We start from the raw sequence: 23,262 nt of genomic DNA, 5'->3' as shown, positions 1-23,262 counted from the left end.
GAGCCTGCTGCTCATCAGCCCTGTGCAAAGTTGTGCTATAAGTAGAATATTATCAGTTTTCTATGCATCGTAAAGATTGGGTAGATGACATATAAAATTATAGCACAGCCAAGCCTAGCAGTGGTGTTATATAGAGCTTGTATCTATGTGTGTGAGTGTGTGGTACCCAACCAACATTATAGACTGCCTTTGTATTCAGGGAACCATTGTAAGAGTCCTTAACCATTGCCTGCCTTCTGTGTGTAACAGGAACCTATCTGGAAATATCTTCTCTTCTCTGGAGCCAGGGCTTTTCCAGGAGCTGTCTTCACTCAAGCTTGTGTGAGTACCAAAGACACAGATTTTACACAACAAATCTTGATGCTCAACTAAAGAATGTTTCATTGCCCTGTTCCAGATTGGATCAGTAGAGCTGTATATCTGTCTGTCTGTCCAGCCATAAAAAACAACCTCATTTGGTGTGTTGTGTATCATTTCAAAACTGTTTTTGCAAGATGGAAATATAGCTTCTTATAAACCGCTGTTACAACACATTGAGAAGCAGAATGCTGTATTTTTTTTTTAGAATCCCCCTTCTTGTTTTTTAAGTCAAAGTCTGTCTACATGGTGTTTGTCAACTCATACTCGCGATGTGTCCCCTAGGAGTTTTGAGTCGGAGTTCCTGTCCTGTGACTGCAGTCTGCAATGGGTCCCAAGCTTCTTCCGCTCCAGTGCTGCCCGTCTGTCGGAAGATACGCTGTGCGCCTATCCCAGCATCCACCAGGGCAAGCCACTGCGCAGCCTTCAAGAGAGTCAGCTGACCTGTGGTGAGTCAACACAGAGATCTGGAAGAAGAGAGAGGGGGAAAGCCCCACACTATTGCTGCTTGTACAGTTCTCTGTGAGAAAATATTCCAAAGACCTCATGCAAAGCCAGGCCTTTCTGAAATTGAGAGTCTAGAAAAGAGTTTAATGACCTGAAAAAAATACATTGTTTTTCCAAAGGACTTTCAAACACATTCAAACAAACAGACTCCTACACCCCCAGCTCCCCCTCACCCACTGCATGTAACTCCAGAACAACAGCATCTTGATGACCTCCAAGAATTGTGAGGATAAGATTGTTGCATTAAGAGTTTCCCTCTCTGTCTCTCGCTGTGTCTCAGAAGGCCCTCTGGAGCTGCACACTCTCTCCCTCCTGCCCTCCCTGCGCCAGGTGGTGTTTAAAGGAGACAGGCTGCCCTTCCAGTGTACTGCCGCCCTGCTGGACAAAACTACGTCGCTGCACTGGCGCCACAACGGCCAGGCAGTGACCTCCGATGCCGAGCAAGGCATCCAATTGGAGGACAGCATTCTGCATGACTGCACCCTGATTACCAGGTATGGGCAGTGTTGTGCTGCAGTCCTGTTTTCATCCCACTTCCCTGCTCCCACTTTTACAGAAACAAGCTGACTTTGCTAAAGCGCCCTGGTGTCAGCACTCCCTATCCAGCTTGCGTGAGCTGTTTATATCTGTGGTTTCAATTTGTACTGTATATCCTAAGATATGTTTCGCTGGATTATTGTCAGCATTTGTGTTTAGAATAAAATCACCACACAGCAGCACTAATGAAATTAAGATTGATTGGCCTGACTTCATAAACAGTGTTTTTATTGGTATTATACTTTGATCATTTACTAGTTTGTGTCATCAGGCATTTCCTTCCCTGTGTCAGTTTTTTTTTCTAATGGCTATATGTGAATTGACAGAATGCAGAGAAAAAACATACACTGATGTTAGTGGCATACTGTGAAGTTGTGTTTAATTTAGTTAGTAACGGAAATGGATTCTGTCAGATTTAAGTATAACGATCCTTTGAAAATGACAGTTTTGGAAAAGATACCACTGGCTGAATGTAGTAATGACAGAATAGGGAAGTGCTCAACTCGACACCAAGCTGGATCATGAATCCTCGACAGTTCAGTCACAGTAATGGCCGCTGCAATGCTAAATATGTGTGTGTGTATCAATGCCCCCCTAGCGAGCTGATCCTGGGGAACGTGCGTGTGGAGGCCAGCGGGGAATGGGAGTGCATGGTGACCACAGGCCGCGGAAACACCTCCCGCAGTGTGGAGATTGTGGTGCTCGAGAACAGCGCCTCCTTCTGCACGGAGGAGAAAGTCACAAACAACCGCGGGGAGTTCAGGTGAGGAATGCACAGCGTGAATCACACAGAACAGGCCTGCTGCAGAGACTGAAAGAGATCAGCTCCATTCATTATTCACAGCATGATAAGAGTTTGTCTTCTGCCATTTGCCTTTTCCCGGTGTACACACCTTTATAGACATAATTGAGTGTTTAACCTCATTTTAGACTTATAATGAAACTGTTTTTGTAAAACTTCTATATTACATTTATGACCTAATTTTACTTAGGATTGTATTGATGTTCCTGTCAGTATATTATATCTCTATATTTAAAAAGTATATGTTATAATATATACTGGGCTATATTACCATCTTCATTTGCCAGGTGGCCCCGCACTCTGGCAGGCATCACCTCCTACCAGTACTGCCTGCAGTACCCTCACCCCGCCCTCACCATCAGCGGGGGTGCCGAGCAGAAGAGGGCCTCACGCTACTGTAACCGCTCAGGACGCTGGGACGAAGGCGACTACACCAAGTGCCTGTACAAAAACGACATCACCCGGGTCCTGCACACCTTTGTCCTGGTGAGTGAAATCCTAAAAAACACCAGCTTTGGGAACAATATCATTTTAGGCGTCAACTATAAACATGTTTTAAAAGTCTGGTACAGAGATCCTCTGTAGTAATGGATAGGGTAACGTCTCTCTCTGGCTCCCCAGATGCCCCTCAATGCCTCCAATGCCCTGACACTGGCACACCAACTGCGCACCTACACTGCAGAGGCCTCTGGGTTCACTGACACTGTGGATGTCCTGTATGTGGCAAAGATGATGGAAAAGTTCATGGACTATGTCGGGGAGATCCGAGAGGTGAGACTGTGTGGGGGAAGGAGGACATGCCTGATATGAGGTTCATACAGCTGAGATTGATGAAGAAGCACAAGGTAGAGGGTAGGTGGAGTTGGGGATGGCTTTGATTATAATACCACCCTGAGGATTTAGACCTTGGATGGGATGCTCAGACACTGGCCCAGGCTCGTGTAGGGGCCTCTCCATGGGCTGGGAGAATTCACATTAGAAGAAAGAAGGACAGGTAATTCTAGCTAGTGATGCTTTTTCCAAAATGAATATGAGCAACATAATATTTTCTGAGGTTTCATGCTAAGAACTACATTTGCTCATTCATCTGTTAGTAATTTACTATCCTACTTTCTCTCTCATGGCTTTGGCCGTCATTTTGTCTTTCTGCCTGTGTGTCTGTGTGTGTCCGCAATTGTCTGGGTGTGTGGCAGCTGTCTGAGGTGCTGGTGGAGATGGGCAGTAACCTGATGCAGGTGGACGAGCAGATCCTGTCCAGAGCCCAGCGCGAGGATGGGGCCTGCAGCTCCATTGTCCAGTCCCTGGAGACCATTGCCCGTCTGCAACTCCATGGCAACGCTCAGGACCTCTCCATGGTAGGGACTGGCAAGCAGCTGATTGGTTTGTCACAGTTTGAGGTGGGTGTAATTATTTGTGTGCCTTCAGTCTCTAACTGTCTGACTTTCCTGTGTCCCAAAAGAGCTCCAGGAACATCGCAATGGAGGCCTACCTCATCAAACCATCCCACTACAGCGGTTTGACCTGCACAGCCTACCAGCGCCGTGAAGGGGTGGTTAGCTCCCTTGGTGGGGCAGAGGGCATGGAGCCACCCCAGGAACAGCAGTTGCGATTCCGCTGTACCACCGGCATCCACAACGCTTCCCTGCACTCCTTCCCTCTCAAAGTAGGCAGCCAGACATTAAACTTGATCTGTTACACTTTCCCTAGAATAAGGGTAAAGTCCCTATCATTCATGGTTAAAAGCCAGTTGTACTCCAACTATACAGTACTAAGCGTCTTTCTTTTTTGGAACAACTATTAGCTACTTTAGTTCTGATTGGCTATTGATCTGAAATAAGATCTCTGTAATGGTCTCTGCAAAACTGTCAAAAGAGACAAATTGGTGATTATCAAATGTTATTGATAATTTTAATATTGCAGTCATACAATTCATGGAGAACATTAAGAAAATAAGCTGATTGCCACAAATTATGAAGAACACGGGGGAATTTTACCAAGTCATTACATAGACCAGCATTAGCACTACTGAACATCATTATAGTCCATTATGCTATTCCATGTGGAATGAAGCAGATGAGGCAGAATCTTCATAACTCAAGATGTTAATAACCTCAAACACCTCCAAAGAAATGTCAGACCACTTTACCAGTGTTTAATTGGTTTAATGGAAGATAAGTGAATTACTACTTCCTGTGCTGCAGTAAAAAATAATATTTGTTTATGTATAAAATGGTTGTCTCGGATGTGTTCTAAGAAATTTGAATTCTACAGTCACTAGACAAGTGTAGATTTTAAGATCTCACATTCTCTCCCTCTCTCTCTCCATCTCTCCTCTCTCTCTCCATCTCTCCCCCGTCTCCTCTCTCTCCGACTGCAGAACAGTGTAGCCTTGGCCTCAGTGTCAGTGCCCCCATCTCAGGTCCTGGTCGATGCCCCCCCTCACTGTAAGCTGCAGTTCCTGGCATTTCGCAGCGGCCGCTTCTTCCCGGTTTCAGGCAATGGCAGTACTCTGAAAGAGCAGAGCCGGCGCCGCAGCGTTAACACCCCAGTCGTCTTTTCTGGCCTGGGTATGAACAGCACCCTGCACCCTCACACTCTGCCACAGTGTGCACCAGCAACACAGATTTATAGCCCAACACATTATCAAATAATGTTATAAAATGATATATTAAAAAGAAAATATATATATATATATATATATATATATATATGTATATATATATATATATATATATATATATATATACACTCACCTAAAGGATTATTAGGAACACCTGTTCAATTTCTCATTAATGCAATTATCTAACCAACCAATCACATGGCAGTTGCTTCAATGCATTTAGGGGTGTGGTCCTGGTCAAGACAATCTCCTGAACTCCAAACTGAATGTCTGAATGGGAAAGAAAGGTGATTTAAGCAATTTTGAGCGTGGCATGGTTGTTGGTGCCAGACGGGCCGGTCTGAGTATTTCACAATCTGCTCAGTTACTGGGATTTTCACGCACAACCATTTCTAGGGTTTATAAAGAATGGTGTGAAAAGGGAAAAACATCCAGTATGCGGCAGTCCTGTGGGCGAAAATGCCTTGTTGATGCTAGAGGTCAGAGGAGAATGGGCCGACTGATTCAAGCTGATAGAAGAGCAACTTTGACTGAAATAACCACTCGTTACAACTGAGGTATGCAGCAAAGCATTTGTGAAGCCACAACACGTACAACCTTGAGGCGGATGGGCTACAACAGCAGAAGACCCCACCGGGTACCACTCATCTCCACTACAAATAGGAAAAAGAGGCTACAATTTGCACAAGCTCACCAAAATTGGACAGTTGAAGACTGGAAAAATGTTGCCTGGTCTGATGAGTCTCGATTTCTGTTGAGACATTCAGATGGTAGAGTCAGAATTTGGCGTAAACAGAATGAGAACATGGATCCATCATGCCTTGTTACCACTGTGCAGGCTGGTGGTGGTGGTGTAATGGTGTGGGGGATGTTTTCTTGGCACACTTTAGGCCCCTTAGTGCCAATTGGGCATCATTTAAATGCCACGGCCTACCTGAGCATTGTTTCTGACCATGTCCATCCCTTTATGACCACCATGTACCCATCCTCTGATGGCTACTTCCAGCAGGATAATGCACCATGTCACAAAGGTCGAATCATTTCAAATTGGTTTCTTGAACATGACAATGAGTTCACTGTACTAAACTGGCCCCCACAGTCACCAGATCTCAACCCAATAGAGCATCTTTGGGATGTGGTGGAACGGGAGCTTCGTGCCCTGGATGTGCATCCCACAAATCTCCATCAACTGCAAGATGCTATCCTATCAATATGGGCCAACATTTCTAAAGAATGCTTTCAGCACCTTGTTGAATTAATGCCATGTAGAATTAAGGCAGTTCTGAAGGCGAAAGGGGGTCAAAGACAGTATTAGTATGGTGTTCCTAATAATCCTTTAGGTGAGTGTATATAATAATTGGATAAGTCTCCATCCCCCTGAGTTAATTCTTGGTGGAAGCACTTTTGGCAGCAATTGCAGCCGTGAGTCTGTTAGTATAGGTTTCTCCCAACTTAGATTAGCACATGTAGATTTGGCAATATTTTACAATTTTTCTTTACACAACTGTTAAAGCTCTGTCAAGTTCCTTGGGGAACATTGATTGACAGTAATCTTCAAATAATGCCACACATTTTCTCTTACTGGGACACTCAAGGACATTTACCTTTTTGTTCCTTAGCCACTCCAGCCTAATTTTGGCTGTGTGCTTCAGGTCATTGTTATGCTGAAAGGTGAACTTCCGTCCCAGTTTCAGCTTTCTTGCAGAGGGCAGCAGGTTTTCCTCAAGAACTTTTCTGTACTTTGCTCAATTTATTTTCCCTGCCGATAAGAAACATCCCCATAACATGGTGCTGCCACCACCATTCTTCAGAGTAGGGATAGTATTTTATGAGTGATGCGTGCAGTGGTGCCGCCAAGGGATGACCAATGGGGGCCATGGCCACCCTGATACAATTGCTGCCCCCCCCAATGGCCCCCTCTCATGACAACACGGACAAAACACCGTCAGCACCCCCCATCCCGATAGATGGACAAAACACCATCAGCACCCCAGACCCCATCCCCTCCCCACCGCTAGCCTAGCACCACTGAAAAATCCTACTCCTACACCTACTCCAGCACTGCGGAGAAATTTATGGCCCCCCTAATATTACAACTGGCCCCAGCCAGGCCCCCCCATCTGAAATGCTTTAGAACTACCACTGGATGCATGGTGTTGGATTTGGCCAAAAAGTTCAATTTAGTTTTGTCAGACAACAGGACATTATTTGCCTCATGAATCTCTTCAATGTTTTTTTGCAAAATTAAAATGTCCACCCATACTTCTTGCCACCCTACCATGCCGGCCAGATTTGTGGAGTGCTTTGGATATTGTGGTCTCATGCACATTTTGACCAATCTACACCATAAAAGCCTGAAGCTCTTCCAAACCTGCCATTGTCCTCTTGGTAGCCTCTCTGATCAGTCTCCATCTTGCTTGGTCATCCAGTTTGTAGGGACAACCTGATCAACATGTCTTGACTGTGCTCCAGGGGATATTCAAGGCCTTTTGATATTTTATAATACCCATCCCCTGATCTGTGCATTTCAACTTTGTCCCGGAGCTCGTTACAAATCTTGGTTGAGCCTTTGCTATACGCAGCTGTACCCAATGTACTATACCCAGCATAAGGAACCTACAGGAACTGCTGAATGTATCCTGAAATCGTGTGAATCACTGCAATGTTACACAAGTTTGGGCCACTTAAATTGTGGGGTAGGATATGTAGATAAATGAAGAAATTTAACTATTCCAGGCTGTAAGGTAACAAAAAGTAAAATTTCTGAAAGGTGGTGTAGACCATGTGTGTTTATGTATGTTCCACTACAAACATATTCACAGATAACAAAAACACAAAAAGAAACAAAATAAACTATCTATGCAATTTACAGGTTACACAAGCATTACAACAGTGTACCAATGCAATTCAATACAAAATTCAAATTAAGTATTATTACAAAGTACATTTTAAAGCATACATCCTAGCTCAAAGAGGTGACAAGTGCAAACATGATGCACTGAAGTCCTGGATAAGAGCTAAGGGAGGGGAAATCAGGAGGATAGGGGAAATCACAGTAACAACAGGAGATCTAACAATGTATAAATAAGCAGGAGCATAATGAAACATAGTTATATAAAGTGCACAATGCGGAGAATAAGTTGGTATATTACAAGTACAGTCTGAACAGACGTGTCTTGAGTAATTGCCAGATAGGTGGTCAGGGACTCTACTGTCCTGACCTCAATGGGAAGGTCGTACCACCACTTAGGGGCCAGGGATGAAAAGGAGCGGCTCTGGAGGAAGAGGAGCAGAGGGGGTGCGAAGTTAGTCTCTTGGCGCAAGCAGACCAGAGGAAGAAGGGGATGTATGCAGTGATGAGGTGAATGTGATCTGAGATCGGGAGCCAGTGAAGGGAACAGTATAGTGGATTAGCATGTGTAAATCACAGCAGAGATAGCACCAGACGAGCAGTCGAATTCTGGATGAGCTAGAGTGGACAGGTAGTTGCAGGCAGCACAATCAGGAGGGAGTTGCAGTAATTCAGAGGGGAGAGAACCAGGGTCTGGACGAGCAGCAGAATCAAGTAGTTGGTGAGGAAGGGTCAGACTCAGTGTATGTTACTTAGGCTGGTGAGTGTCAGCGTAGTGATGTGATGAGAGTAGGATGAGAGAGTGGGATCAAGGGTGACTCCTTGATTCTTAGCAGAAGAAGAGGGGGAGAGTGTGGTAGATTCCAATGGAATTGAGATGGAGAGATCAGCACAAGGTTAGGAGGGAAAGAAGGGAAAGAAGAGGAGATCAGATTTTTCTGAGCTTGAGGTGATGCGAGTGCATCTGGGAGGAAATAGCAGACAAACAGGAAGAGATATGAGAGGGGATGAGTGGGTCAGAAGAGGGAAAAGACAGGAAGATCTGGGCATCATCTGCATAGAAATGGTAGGAGAAACCATGGGATGTGATGAGGGGGCCCAGAGACTGTGTATGTAGAGAGAAGAGCAGGGGTCCCAGGACAGAGCCTTGGGGAACACCTATGAGGGGAGGTTGCAGTGTGGATGAAGATCCGTGACATTTCACTTGGTAGCTGCGGTCATTGAGGTAGGAAGAGAACCAAGTGAGAGCAGATCCAGAGATTACAAGGCCACCAATGGAGGAGAGGAGGATGGAGTGATCGACAGTGTTGAAGGCTGCAGAGAGATCAAGGAGGATCAGGTGTGAATGATGGGATAGAATTGGAGAGAGCTGATGGTGAACAGCCTGCTCAAGGTTATTCGAGAGGAAGGGGAGAAGGGAAGATGGTGGTAAGGTAGGGTTGAGGGTGGGTTTTTTGTGGACTGGAATCACAGAAGCTTGTTTGAATCATAGAGGAAAGTTATTGGCAGAGGATCCAAAGAGTGATTGAAAGTAAGAGCTCTTGGGTGAGGAGAACGTAGACAGAAGAGAGCGGTAGAGGTCGTCTGCAGCCGGGAGTTTGGACCTCTTCCACTTCTTTTCAGCAGAGCACAGAGTGCATTGGACTGAGTGGAGGACAGAGGGGATCCAGGGCTGTGGGGGGTGGGGTCACGCAGAGAGAAGAAGGGGGGCAGCCTCTGGAGAAGATGAGGTCCAGTTGTCAGCCTGCCTTGATAACGGTGATGGGGACAGGGAGAAGTTGAAGGAGAGAAGGAGGGGTAGAAATCCAGAAGAGTTGGAGGGGTTGATGTTGATGTCTCCCAGAAGGATGGTGGGGGAGGAGAGGAAGGGGAGAGAGTAGTGAAGGAAGCCCAGTTCATCCAGAAAGGTGGTGAGTCGACCAGGAGAACAGTAGAGGACTAGTAGGAAGAAGTGACAGGGAGAGGCAAGTTCTATTGCATGGAATTAAAAGCTGTTAGTAGAGATTAGGGATGTGCATCTGTATCACTGAGGACGATGCAATACTGCCAACGATCCGATACATTAAAGATACATAAAAGCAACTACTAATGCGATACGATACGATTCACCACTATTGCGATGCAGTGCAATTCGACACGATGTGATTCAACAAGATACGATGCGCTGCAAAAGAATATGATGCTATGCAATTATATAATTATTTATTCCTTGTCAGAGAGTAAAACATAAATTAGCTAAAAAAGTGAAATTTTTACTTCACATATTAAACAAAGTCTCTTACAAAAGATCAAATAAAACCAGGCCTGAACCTTGCCTTAAACCAGTCCTTCTTTTCTGTTGTATGTTCTCTGAATGTAAAAAAAGGTAAACTATTATTGGCAGTCACAAGCTGCTGTAAACACTAGGGATGGTAAGAGCTATTAGCCAGCGGGGCTTGAAAAAAAGTTGCAATACTTTGCTCACCAGTCTTCTTGCTAGGGGTACCGGTGGAGCTGGCCACTGTAGCCATAGCTGAATCCAAGGGGGAGGCAGACGTCTCCACACAAACATCATGTCGCCTCTTGCAGGGTTCGAGTTATAATCTGAGCTTCGTGGTGGTCTCTAATATAACTAACGTTACCGGCGGAGATAGGCTAAATAAATAAATAAATAAATAAATAATAAGCCTACAGAGAGAGACAGAGACTTCATTGCTCATTACGTGTCCAACACTTTCTCTCTCTCACATGCACACACACACACACACACACACAGCAGCCCACTACTTGCCCCAGATGTCTGTGATATTTCAACAAAGTTTAAGTTTCAACAGCAATTCCGCCCTTTATGGTATCATATAAAGTGTTATTATTTTACACACTGCTCGCCGCCGGCACATAGTAGCAAGCAGATGATCATATGTAGCGCTCTACTAATTGGACAGTTATGCCGTGAGCAGCATAGTTCATTTGAAAAACATGTTTATTTTAGCCTGTTTATCTTGTTAATGTAAATAATACTAATTATAATAAAAAATACATTATTTGTGATTCAGAATAATGGTTGTTGGTAAATGAATTAGTGACCCCCACAGATGCATGATTTTACTGCTTCCATGGGAGCTCATACCCCTCCTTATGGGAGCTGAGCTCCCACTGGCTCCCACATAACTCGAACCCTGGCCTCTTGTGAGTACCTAAATTAGTTGTGCTGCCTGTGTACTGTATTGCAGCACAACATATCTTGCAAATTGCATGGGTCTTGTCGAATCGCCCATCTTTCTTGGAAAGTCCGAAGTGTTGCCAAACCTTGGATTTATTGCAATTCGGAGGAGCGTGTAACTCTTCCTCCTCCATTACCACACCCGCCCGGACACGCCTCTGATTCGCGCGAAACTCGGCCGAGAGACTAGACGAGAATCAGCTCCTGACAGCAGCGGACATAAGAGCACGCTTACGAAACAGTTAGAGAGGAGGAATCTAACTAAATATAAAATTATTGGTCACAAATCATTGGTCACATTTCTAAATAATAAAGGTGTTCGCCTACACATAATTATATCGGATATAAATATAAATCGGATTATACCGATGCAAAGAAATTAGAAACGATGCATTGCGATTTCATCCCATATTGTATCTGGTGCATACTTTTTGATCCGGGCAATTGCATCGTGAGCTTTTATGCTGATGCACCGATGCAAATCAATGAATGTTACCATCCCTAGTAGAGATTGAGGAGAGCAACAGCCCTGTCCCTCCTCCCAGATGGATGAGGAGAATGGGACAGGACAAACAGAGAGGACAGGGCAGCAGGAGTAGTTGAGTTCTCAGGGGAGATCCATGTTTCTTTGAGAGCAAAGAAGTCTAGAGAAAGGTGGGAGGCAAAATCAGAGATAAAGTTGGCCTTGTTGGAAGCTGATTGTCAGGGTGATGATAATGGAGGGATTAGGGAAGCAGTGGCAAGCAGGTGAATGCTGAGAGGAAGGGGAGAGCAGAACAGGAATCGGAGAGATGGTCATAGCTGCTGGTGCTATGGTCATAGAGCCCGTGTAGGTGTGGTAACATGTTTCTTACATCATATTTATCAAAAATGAAATTACCAAACCAAATTACACCTTCAACCTTACAAGAACAAAATGTGGTAGCTGACTAATTAAGGATCCCTCATTCCATTTTTTATGGTGGTATTAAATAAATGAATAATTGTTTAGGCACATTTCAGTAACTTGTCATTCATCTCTCCTTGTCTGTCTGTTTGTCCATCTGTCTGTCTATCTCTCTATCCGTCAGACGGCTGCGACATGTGGAACCTGTCCGAGCCCATCACAGTCTCGCTGCGCCACTCCTCTCCGGGCTCCGATCCTGTGGCTGCCCACTGGAGCCTTGGGGGCGGGGAGGAGCATGGGGGCTGGAGCCAGGAGGGCTGCCAGCTGATGGACAGCGACTCCACTGTGTCCGTCCTGCGCTGCTCACATTTCAGCAACTATGCAGTTCTGCAGGTAGGGGGCGCTCATTCTCCCAGTCTCCCAGTTTCGTAAAATTACAAGAATGGTAAGAATATAGAATGGAAAAGGATACATTATAAATGCTGCCCTGTTGCCCCTAGGAGCTGCCTGAGTTCCCCAGCCCCCCAGCAGCCCCTATGGAGGTCCTGCACCCCATGGTCTACACCTGCACTGCCCTGCTATTGCTGTGTCTCTTCACCATCATCATCACTCACATCCTGCACCACAGGTAACAACGCCATGCTGGCACCCCCCTCCGTCCACACAGACTCCCACATGGCACTCCAGAGATGAAGTGGAGTCTCTTCTTACTTGTACAGCACTTGGGGATTCTTCAGAATAGAAAGAGTAGGAATGCAAAGTATGATTCTTATGATGTTATTATTATGTTTATTTTATATTGCTCCTTTCATGTCAAGACATCACCAAGCACTTTACAATCAAACAAAAGAAAGCTACACAGTATTAAAATGCATGTATGAGAAATGTAATTCAATAAAAGCCATGGTATAAAAAGGAGTCTGCAGTTTACATAGAAAAATAATAACAGTATTGTTGTCTCTAATATCCATTCCATAATCTAGTGGCTAATATTATTATTATTATGATTATTGTACACACATCTGTATTGGGGTCTGACTCCCCTATTTATTAAACATGAGAGGAACATTGATTGATTTTGCTACCCAAACTTTGGGGCTCAGCTTTGGTCATTGAGGAATTGTCGTGCTTTTTGATCCCCTCATTAGCTCCCAGTGATTTGACCTAATGATTTGAAAGCTTTGAAATGATGAACACTGAATCTGTTGCCATTTAAAGCCATTAAACCTATTGGAAATCCATCATGCTGGTCATGAACAGCCTTGACCTACTGAAGGCTGATGAGCTTCCAACATATGCCAAGTTTCTGACAAGTGATTAAGCTCAAGCTGCACTGTTGCAGATTCAGTTCATGGTAAAAGGGAGATCCTATTGTATGTGTGGCCTGTTAAATTAATCTTATTGTTTCTGTATAATAGTCCTCTCTCTTACAATAACCTGTACACCATCATAAGCATTTTTGTTTGTTAAAAAAAGTTAAGTATAGGGCAGTGTTTGCAAAAACATATGGGTTCCTACTGATGATCCACCGTTTCTGATCCAACCACCACTTAGTCACTGATTTTCAAACCTACACTACATTGCATTGCATTCATTTTTCATTTAAGCATATACTTTTGCAAATAATTATGTTAGCATGGTCTAGTGTAGCAATTGACATGTGATCTCAAAGCACCAGAAACAATAATAAAAGCAAGGCAGATTGCTATAAAATGCAGACAAAGGCCAACATTTAAATCTACATGGGTGATCTCTTGGAATCATTGTGCAGGCCTAGCCTTTCCCATGGTTTGAGTTTTGCCACCTTTGACCCTCTTGTGCCATTGCCCACAGCTCCGTCCACATCTCCCGCAAAAGCTGGCACACGCTCCTCAACATGTGCTTCCACATTGCCATGACGACAGCCGTGTTTGCGGGCGGCATCACCCTCACCAGCTACCCGATTGTGTGCCAGGCCGTAAGTAGGACTGTTTTTGGCTTACTTTTGCATTTGCCGACATGATTGTGGACTATCAAGTATATCCAGGTCCAGATTTATAATCAGTGTGAATGTGATCTTGGTCCCTCAGGTGGGCATTGCTCTGCACTACTCTTCCCTGTCCACGCTGCTCTGGATCGGGGTCAATGCCAGGGTCATCTACAAGGAGGCAGTCTGGCAGACACCACGGCAACCTGAGTGCGAGCCTCCTGTGCCACCCACACAGCGGCCCATGCTCAGGTGAGTGATGTCATCAAATATTGCATGGGAGATGAGGCAGTATGCTCAGAGCTGAGGGACTGGGAGAGAGGCATGGAGGCAGTAAGGGTAATAGGTCAGGGTTGGCAGACTGGGAGAGAGGCAATATAGTGCGAACCGGCACAAGAACTGTCAAAATCAACAGTATATTGTGTGTCAAAAGGCATAAATCCACCACAAAGAGAAATATCTCCTGCACCCACACTGAAAACCCACCACGGGCCCTCAGCTGTAATGGGAGGACTGTCTGTTCAAGGAGAGGAATGTTAAACGAATGGATTAGTTGGGGCAGGAAGATGGAGATCGTAAATCTGGGCTCTGGGCTGCACTGTCGCCCCGTTCCCGCTTCTGTCTGCGATTTCCCACTGTGGAGCTGACCTTTCACCTTTCCCAACCCTCCCCTCGCCCTGCTCCACAGCTCAGGGTCACCATCTTAATGGCACTAGCCCTGGGATAAATAGCAGCCCCCCCGCTAGGATGACTTAGGCTTCTGTCACTTGAGAAAGGTTGCAGCGGCAAAACAGGGACAGTCCAGGCTGTCGTGACAATGTACAAAGATGCGAGTGGAAACTTGAGAGCAGGTCTGGGTTCTCGCCCACAGCTAGTCGAGCACAACAGCTGGAGGAACACTTAGGAAATCTTCAGTGATCCAAAAAAAGGGAAAAACTCCCTGCATGCCATCAAGTCCATTTGTATCGTCTGCAGCTTTTGAATAAAATTGTTTAGTACAGTAATTGAATAATGTATTGGAACTGAATGCTATTTACAATCATAAATAGTCTATTTACAGTGATGCCATCTTTCTGCATTGTGAGCCTAGAATTAATGCTAAACAGAGGACTGACACAGCTCTCACCCATAAACCCGCATGCTACCCAACTAGAAACAGGAAGTGCTGCAATAGGGAACATGCTTCATTCTGATCAGTGTGAACCTCTGGTGAACCTAAAACAAAACCGTTTAAAACCTATTTAAGTAACTAAATATCCCCACACCCCAGGTTAAAATTCACTAATGCAAGTTATTCCTACAATAACATAGACTGGTCCTATGATATCATCTGTAGAAACAGGCTGTAAAAACACAGAGCAATACAGTTATTTTTTTATTGAAATAAAACACAGAATTAAAGAACCGTCAAAGTTTTGTTTAAGCATCTATAGTGTTGTTGAGATGAATAAAAATGTCTCCACTCTCCCTGTCCATCCTCCTCCTCTATCTACTGTTCTTGCCATGCTCCCTCTTTCCCCATCTCTTCCTGTGACTCTTTCCATCCCTCTCTTCTTGTTTCCTTCTCTGTATACAATTACCCCCTCCCACCCTTCCTCTGTCCCTCTGGCCTCCTCTTTTCCCTTCCCCTCTCAGGTTCTATCTGATAGCCGGCGGGGTGCCCCTGATCATCTGTGGCATCACAGCAGCCGTCAACATCAACAACTATGGAGATGGCAGTCCTTTGTGAGTTCATTACCCACTAATAGGCTGGCACAGTGTAACAGTGTCTTTAGAGTTAATATTTAGTAAGTTCCTTTAGCAGGTTGCTTGGCAAATATAACTTAGTTTACGTTTCAATTGTTGAGTTCAGTTTATTTATAGGTGAACATTGACATATGTTAGGAATATAGGAACATTTTTTTACTGTCCTGTATGTGCCAGAGAGTGATTTTTTTTCTTTTTTCTGGAGAATCCAAGATAATCCTTTTTTAGGACAAAAGCATTTGTCCAAGTGATTGCACTTCAGTATGTTGCTAATTAAAACTTAATTTGCAGCAGATTTGTGTTTAATTTAGCTGTATACTTTGAGGGATGTTTAATAGTAGTTATTTTGCAGGGAGAAAAATAATTGGCCAATTGTTCTACACATCACGCAATACCCCTTGACATTTGTTTTCCCTTTTGACCCCTGACAGCTGCTGGTTGGTGTGGCGGCCCAGCCTGGGAGCCTTCTTTGTCCCAGCAGGCTTTGCGATGTTAGTGAGCTGGGTGTACTTCCTGTGCACTGTGTCTTGCCTGCGGAGTCGGAGGTTGCAGGGTCGCAAAGAGCTTCCTGAGTCATCATCTTCCAACTCCACGCCTATTCCAGAGAGCCAGCCCGCACTTGGAGGCAGCGCTAGCCTGCTCTCCACAGACTCTGTAATTGGAACAATGCATAATGGGACAGCCTTGGAGGACCAATATTCCTTGAAAGCCCAATTCTGGGCACTGGTGGCCACACACGTCCTTTATGTGGCACTCTGGAGCTGTGGGGCATTGGCAGTGTGGCAGGGGGGGCGGGGGCGGCTGCTGTTCAGCTGCCTATATGGAGTGGCCACCACAGTGCTGGGTGTTTTCCTACTGGTGCATCACTGCCTGCGCAGGCTTGATGTGCAGGCTGCCTGGCTGGGGTGCTGCCCTGCTTACCGCCGCTCCCACCCCATGCCAGCCTACCTGCATCCTTGTGCCGCTGGGGCACAAACTAATGTGTCAGAGCATGGGTCCCAAATCTTTGTGGGCTGTCTCCCCCCAGGGGAACCACACAACTCCTCTTCTGCCCGGTCCTCATCAACCCCCAGTGGTACCAGTGGTGTCAGCAGTCTGTCTGGCCCAGGACACTGTAAACTCACCAACCTGCTGCATGTGGCACAAGACAGTACCTACAACGCCACCCGTGCCCCTGCCGGTGCCAACACCAACACCAACACCAACACAAGCACCAGCACTGACAACAACATTAAGTACTCCAACAATAACCTGGCACCAGCGATAGTTTCTTCAGCCCTGGGGCAACCCCAGAGACGAAAGACAGGCAGCAGGACTAAGCAAGGGACTTCTGCTGCCCAGTATCACCACAGAGGGGAGGGGAGGGGGCACTACCGCCTGAAGGCACTGCGGGGTGGAGGAGGAGGAGGCAGTGTGGGTGCATTAGGCCCCCCAGGTTTGGAACAACTCAACCCACCCCAGCCTAGCCACAAACACCACTCCAGTGAGAACGGGAGTGTCCACAATAGCCACTCCGAGAGCCGCACCAGCCCAATGGCCAACGGGCAACGGATTGGAGAGGCTGCTGCCACCAGCCCCTCAGAGGGCAGCGACGCAGGTAGCAGTGGCAGCCGGCAGAAGCCTTTCCCCCTGCTTCCCTCTGTGGCCAGCAGGGTGGCGCTGCAGGGTGCTCAGCGGCGCAGTGCTAGCCGGGACAATCTAAAGCTGGCAGCAGCGGCAGAGAAGGAAGCCAAGCGCAGCTCTTTTCCACTCAACCCCGGCAACTCCATGTCTGCACCCGTGACCAGTCAGAACGGGACCTTGAAGGGCTCAGGGTTGGAGCTGGACTTGAGTGGGACAGACCACTCCCAGTGTTCGGTGGGCATGAAGAGTGGCATCTGGAAGAGTGAGACCACCGTCTGAATGGCAGCCCCCTTCTGAGAGAGGGGGATGAACACAAGGAAAAGTTTCCAAAACTACAGGAGGGGATTCGGCCCACCTCGCTCCTCCATTACTGGTCACTTATTGAGGGTAGACTCTCATCAAGCTGTTTCTTGGAAACTCCCAGCCCAAGACACAAGAAGGATTAACCAATCAGAGATGGGCACTGGGGGAAGGTTTGCCAATGTCCTTTATAGCTGAGCGAAAACAGAGCAGATCTGGAAAGATGTTAATGGGTCAGTAGCCACAACATCGCAGATTACATAGCAGCCAAAACCTCATCTCTTTCTCTATGGAAAGAAGGGTCTCCAATTTTCAGACCATGGTTGACCTTCAGGTCTTGATCTTGGTGCCAAGTTTCAAGGTTGATTTTGAGGACCCCAAAACTATGTTTGTTCCAGACCAGAGATTCAGTTCTTATGACCTGTCCAAACACAGCCGGCAGATAAGGGATTTCTGTGGTCGCTCTTGCCGAATTGTCGGTGAAAGTGGTGCTAGGCAGCATAAACAGACAAATGTAATGCTCCATCCATTTATTTTCCTTTAACCATAAGAGATCCTTAAGACTTTTTTAGAGAAATAAAGCTCTCTGAGTCTCTCTAAATATCTCATGGGCTTTTTGAAGACTCTCAGCAATCTGGGACTATGAACGTGATTAGATTACAAGACTGACTGAAAAGAGGGGAACACTTCTGTGTTCTTTTAAAACAAATTAGGAAGAAATTAGGTAAACAGTTCATTTTCTATATACCCACCAAGTGACTCCCAAGACGTTAGAGGACAGTAGACACAATCAGATGGACTATTGGACAAACAATAAAGCATGACAACCAGATTTTCAGAGGCTTGAAAGACAGATGGACAGACTGTCACAGTGTCCATAACCAGGTGTCCCATACTCTGAGTAACTGACCGGCACAGGTTGGTGGGGAAGGTGGAGAAGCAGTACATACTATAAATCATGTTAAGATTGACTGTCTGGCTGATTTGCCTTTCTTTAATATGTGCTTTGTCGGTTACAGTCAGCAGCAGAACTTAACACAGTTCTTTCATGGGAAACAGGAAACGAACAATTTCAAATGAATGTCAGAACACATAGCATAAGGGAAATCCAGCTCCCGTCCCATTAACGTTTAAAAGGGCAACAGTGGAACACTTTACTGGGACACTGTCAAAGAATAATGAGGCGTATTACACGGCATACTGCAGGGACTGCAATATAATATGTATAAAGGAAAATCTAGACAGACTGCTTATGTATAAAGGTTATGGGGGAAGTGCATACTTTTTTCCTTTTTTTTTGTTTTTTACAACATTAGGGAATTTCCCTGGGATATATCTTCTCATTTGGGCTTTTTTCAAGCACTATTTTCTTCTGGAAATATTAGTTAGCTTGGACATTTTTTCATCAAGCAGAAGTCACAACACAAGATTACATGGGAGACATATTATAGGATACCGGAAAGCGCTATAAATGTAAGAAATGTAAGAATCAGCAGGAATATCACAAACCCAGCATCTTCATTTTGCCTTAGTTTTGACTGTGGGAGTGGATACTACCAAATCTGTGTTGAAAAGTCCCAGATCTGACAGACAGACAGACAGACAGAAAAGAAAATCTCTCTTAAAACTTGACATTATCCACAAACAAATCAACAAACACTGTGTCACTCAACGACTATTAAGATGTTGCAGGACTATTCAGCTGATGTTAAGAGAGGTTCAGGCAGATCTGTAACGTGAAAGATTCTGTGGACTCCCCTTGTGTCATCAGGGCCAATAGAGGAATGTACGTATGGTACCCAGAGTTGATGTATCAGACACACATGTCCTAGGAAATGGAAAAAACACATTGCACTTACTAGACCATGTATTAATTTGTGCCTGTAGGATATTCTTAAAGAGGAGAAATACACACAGAGAGATTCATGGATATTTGGAATCTAGGGGTTAGAGAACAGAAGGATAGGCAATATTTCCCTCACCCTCTGGGACAAAAGACAGACGGACAGACAGACAGGGAGGCTGCCCTGGGCTGGGACGACACTTGGGAATTCATTTTAACTTGGCATCCGGAGAGAGGTTCAAATCTGAACTTTGCCTGCTTCACGGTCAGAAAGCAAGGCACTCCTTTCCCGAGGAATGTGGAAGTGGGCTTTGGTGAAATGTATGGGATTGAAGGAGCCAGACTGACCCCTTCTGGAGAGTATGTGAAATTGCATAACTGAACAAATGAGGAAAAGAAAGACTTGGAGATAAAATGAAGAGACCTCCACCTCCTCCACAAAAAATAGGTCTTTCTGCACTTACTTAATTGTACCTCTAGGAGGCAGAAGAGGAAAAATAGAAGGGGGTGGGTTGATGCTTAGTATATTCAATGTGTAATGAGGTAGTTCATAATGGAAAATGAATCACTCCCACACCCAGCAGCTGACAAAGCATCACCGTTTGTGCACTACCGATGCAGGATTGCACAGAGGCTGTTTATCTGCAGCTGTGTCCGGCTCTGGTCCTACAGCGCCTGAAAGCTCTCCTGTTTTCCCTTCCCATCTCTGCCACCCACGGCCCTGAACTGAACTGCATTGCGTGTCGTGTTATGTTTTCCTTCTCACGTCCCTGATCTCATGTGGGCGGTGATTGAAAGATTCAAAACACAGAGCCAAGGGAAGAGGCAGGAGAGCAGGCTGGCTCAACACCTGGCAAAACAGATCCACTTCAACCATGAAATGAGTTGAATTAAGTGGCCGAGAGCTGGAGTGGAAAATCAAGAGAGCCTGCAGCCCTGGAGGAACAGAGTTCGACAACTCTGTCTCATACAATAATACTGGCTTCGATGTTTACATTATAAGCATGCAACCTTATGCAATTTGTATAATCTCCTATACAGCTATAGTGTTTGCTCTTGTAGGCAATGTAGAGCACATGCAGTATTCTGTATTCCAGTAGAAAAATATTTTTCACCTATAGGGATATAGCTGATTCTGCTCAGTACAGTATTTTACTACGTCAATGTGTTCAGGGAAAGTATTGTGCCAAAGAAATGTTTGATTATTGTTTTTGAATGATGCTCAATAGCTTCAACCTTTTGCAAAGCAAATCTATTGTGTAAATATCATATTGTGTTTGTTTGTATTAATAACCATGTAATGTCAGTCTTGAAATCTCCCTTAAAAACAAACAAAAAAAGAACTACAGTCTCTGATGGGGCTGTGAAAAGTATGAGGGAATCAATTGTTACACAATGTCAGGCTCTTCACCCAAGATTGTAGACTTTCTCGTGTACTCAAAACAGTCAGGAGAAGCTGGTGATAAGTTAGCACATATGGGCAGATTGCTTCATACAGTTAGTTGCTTTACTCTATGTTACCAGAATGTAGTGTGCTTATGTACAGAGAAGTGCATTCACAGAGTTTACAGGTTTTCCCAACAGCCACTTGTGCTGTGACATCCCATGAACAGTTTTGTATCTCTGTATGTCATGTGTATACATGTAATACATATATTTATTGGATACATGTGTATGTGTGTATATTTAAGTAGATATATATATTTAAAATATTGTTGACTGTCCCACTCGGTATGGCTATCTCTGGAGAATCATGCTCCCAAACGCAACAGGTGTTCAATCAGTGTTAGTTTATTTAAAAAAATATAATTTAATCAGGAGCACAGCCTTCAAGTAGTTAAGCAAGTTTAAAAAAAAAAATACATGTGAAGCACAGGGTTTCAAACACCTGAGTGATTTTGATTTCCACCTATGGTTTTAATTTTTGAAGCCTTTGTTCAAAACGTAATATATATTTGTAGCAATCATTTACATTATGTTTGATTGCAGGAAGGAAGACTCTAATCAAATTCCATATGATTAAACAATTGTCATGAAAAAAATTAAGCATTTACTAACTAAAGACAGAAGAGACTGACCTCCCAGAAAGTTATTTTTAGAATTGTTTTTAAAAGTGGTTGAGGTTTCTCTCTCTCTCTCTCTCTCTCTTTATATATATATATATATATATATATATATATATATATATATATATATATATATATATATATATATATATAAACAAATATGTGCTTAATTGTGATTAATTATAGCAGGAGTCCTGTGGTGCTTCTAGGCTCTTTTTTTTTACCAGTGACCTCTCAGTTGCTTAATTGAACTAATTATATACTTAATTATGCATTTGTTTTTTTTAATTTCAACAGCTTGTTAACACTTAACACTTATATCAATTAAAATCTCAAACTTTTTAAGATCTTAATTAAAAATTAAAATATCTAATTAAACAGATGTATACTTCAAAACAAAAGCCCCTATAGAATATAAAAAAACACTGCTATAGGATTTTCTTTTTTCTTCTAATTTCCATTTCTGTGTCCATTCTTCATGTTTTCATCAGCTGATTAGGTAATGGTCAAAAACTGCAGTCATTCACCCTGTCGTACTTCTCTTATCCACAGTTTGTGACAGCTAGCTCGCTGTTGTGCTTGTTTTCTTTCGCAGCTCTCATCTCTAATTACTTCAGGATCTAGGTGCATATTTATATTTTTACCTGATGCCAATTCATTATGTATTATAAAAAAAAAAAAACGAAAAATGTTGTTGTTTTATAATATATTTTTTAGAACCCAGACAGTGCCTTATTAAAAGTTATGTTTGTTCGTTTTTAAATAAAAAAATGAGCTAATAACTGTGTCAGTGATACGTTTATTCTTCAAACTGGGATTAATAGCCAATCCCGTGCAGGAATAGGCTGCTGGTTTTAATATCACTCCAGTGGGGCACGTAGATACTTCACTTCTCAAAATATGTATGTATTGCCATTTACTGAAATTCATTCACGATCTCACTCTTATCAAAAACTGCAAAATTAATCAAAAAATCCCTGACCATGGGATTATGGATTATGAAGTGTAGTTAGTTTTGAACAACGCTATGTGACGGAGGAGACGAGAGATGGCGCTCCAGTCTCCCATTGCAAAAAGTGGATTTCAAATTAAATTGCTGTTATAACTTTCTAATTACTTTTCCATCTTAAAGGATGCCGGTCTCTTTGATTCCCTATATGTCATTTTGTAATCAGAACGCATGTTTATTGAATTAATGTACAGCCTATACAAATCTTATTGGGGCAACATTATCCGAGGAGTGTATCCATTGTTTTGCGTACGAAGAAAACAAAATACTTGTCACTTTTGATCAGTAGTAGTGGTAGTAGCAGTAGCTGCAGAAGTAGTAGTAATGTTTGTGTGGAACTGGCAGCATATGTCTGGGGAGACGCAGATTAAATCGGGCCATCTGGGTGCCTTAATCAGTTGCAATGAAGAGTGTTAACGCATTACATTAACTCGAGAAAACAAACATGTTTTTCCCCCTTGTTAATCTTCCTTAGAAAGCCTCGGTCGGTCGGATACTGTAATGCAACAGTAGTGCTTCTACCCTCAGCGGGTTTCTAATGCAGGTGGAAGTGGAACCTGAACCTCTGACGCGTTCACACCAGAGCCCACACGTTTATCAATGGAGTTTGTTGTTGGGGGTGGGGGGTATATTGCTGTACATTACAGGTGTGATCTACTTTACAGCAAATATGTAATAAAATACTAATTTTATTGTTTTCGTTTTTCATGGGTTCACCCTATCTTTAATCCTTGAACGTAATAATATAGCCTGAGAAATGCTGACTTCGTAATCAGATTCCCCCACGACTGTCAAAATACATCTCCTATTATTCATCTAAAGGAAAGTATTATTATAATAAAACAATATACATATGATTTTGTATCTCACAAAACATTTGAAAATTAAAAGGGCAAGTTATAGCCTATTCAATTGGATGCACTGGCCAACCAACACGTTAACCTGGT

At 44.0% G+C, this 23,262-nt stretch overlaps 1 protein-coding gene across 1 annotated transcript in view; it reads left to right on the top strand.

The window, feature by feature from the left end:
- adgra2 (adhesion G protein-coupled receptor A2) overlaps positions 1-22,088 on the top strand; it is a 67,709-nt gene extending 45,621 nt beyond the window's left edge. The window contains exons 5-19 of the mRNA XM_066714456.1: positions 250-321; positions 643-806; positions 1,145-1,358; positions 2,000-2,164; positions 2,491-2,689; positions 2,825-2,974; positions 3,397-3,558; positions 3,663-3,866; positions 4,581-4,770; positions 11,947-12,155; positions 12,263-12,390; positions 13,596-13,719; positions 13,832-13,980; positions 15,364-15,453; positions 15,906-22,088. Coding sequence (XP_066570553.1) covers positions 250-321; positions 643-806; positions 1,145-1,358; positions 2,000-2,164; positions 2,491-2,689; positions 2,825-2,974; positions 3,397-3,558; positions 3,663-3,866; positions 4,581-4,770; positions 11,947-12,155; positions 12,263-12,390; positions 13,596-13,719; positions 13,832-13,980; positions 15,364-15,453; positions 15,906-17,376 — 3,691 coding nt within the window. The 3' untranslated portion in view covers positions 17,377-22,088. The remainder of the gene's footprint in view (positions 1-249; positions 322-642; positions 807-1,144; positions 1,359-1,999; positions 2,165-2,490; positions 2,690-2,824; positions 2,975-3,396; positions 3,559-3,662; positions 3,867-4,580; positions 4,771-11,946; positions 12,156-12,262; positions 12,391-13,595; positions 13,720-13,831; positions 13,981-15,363; positions 15,454-15,905) is intronic.
- The last annotated feature ends 1,174 nt before the right edge of the window (positions 22,089-23,262 follow it).

The sequence above is a fragment of the Amia ocellicauda genome, chromosome 9 (genome assembly GCF_036373705.1).
Source record: "Amia ocellicauda isolate fAmiCal2 chromosome 9, fAmiCal2.hap1, whole genome shotgun sequence".
Taxonomy (NCBI): Eukaryota; Metazoa; Chordata; class Actinopteri; order Amiiformes; family Amiidae; genus Amia; species Amia ocellicauda.
The sequence above is the reverse complement of the archived record's forward strand: the minus strand, read 5'-3'. Positions and strand labels throughout refer to the sequence as shown.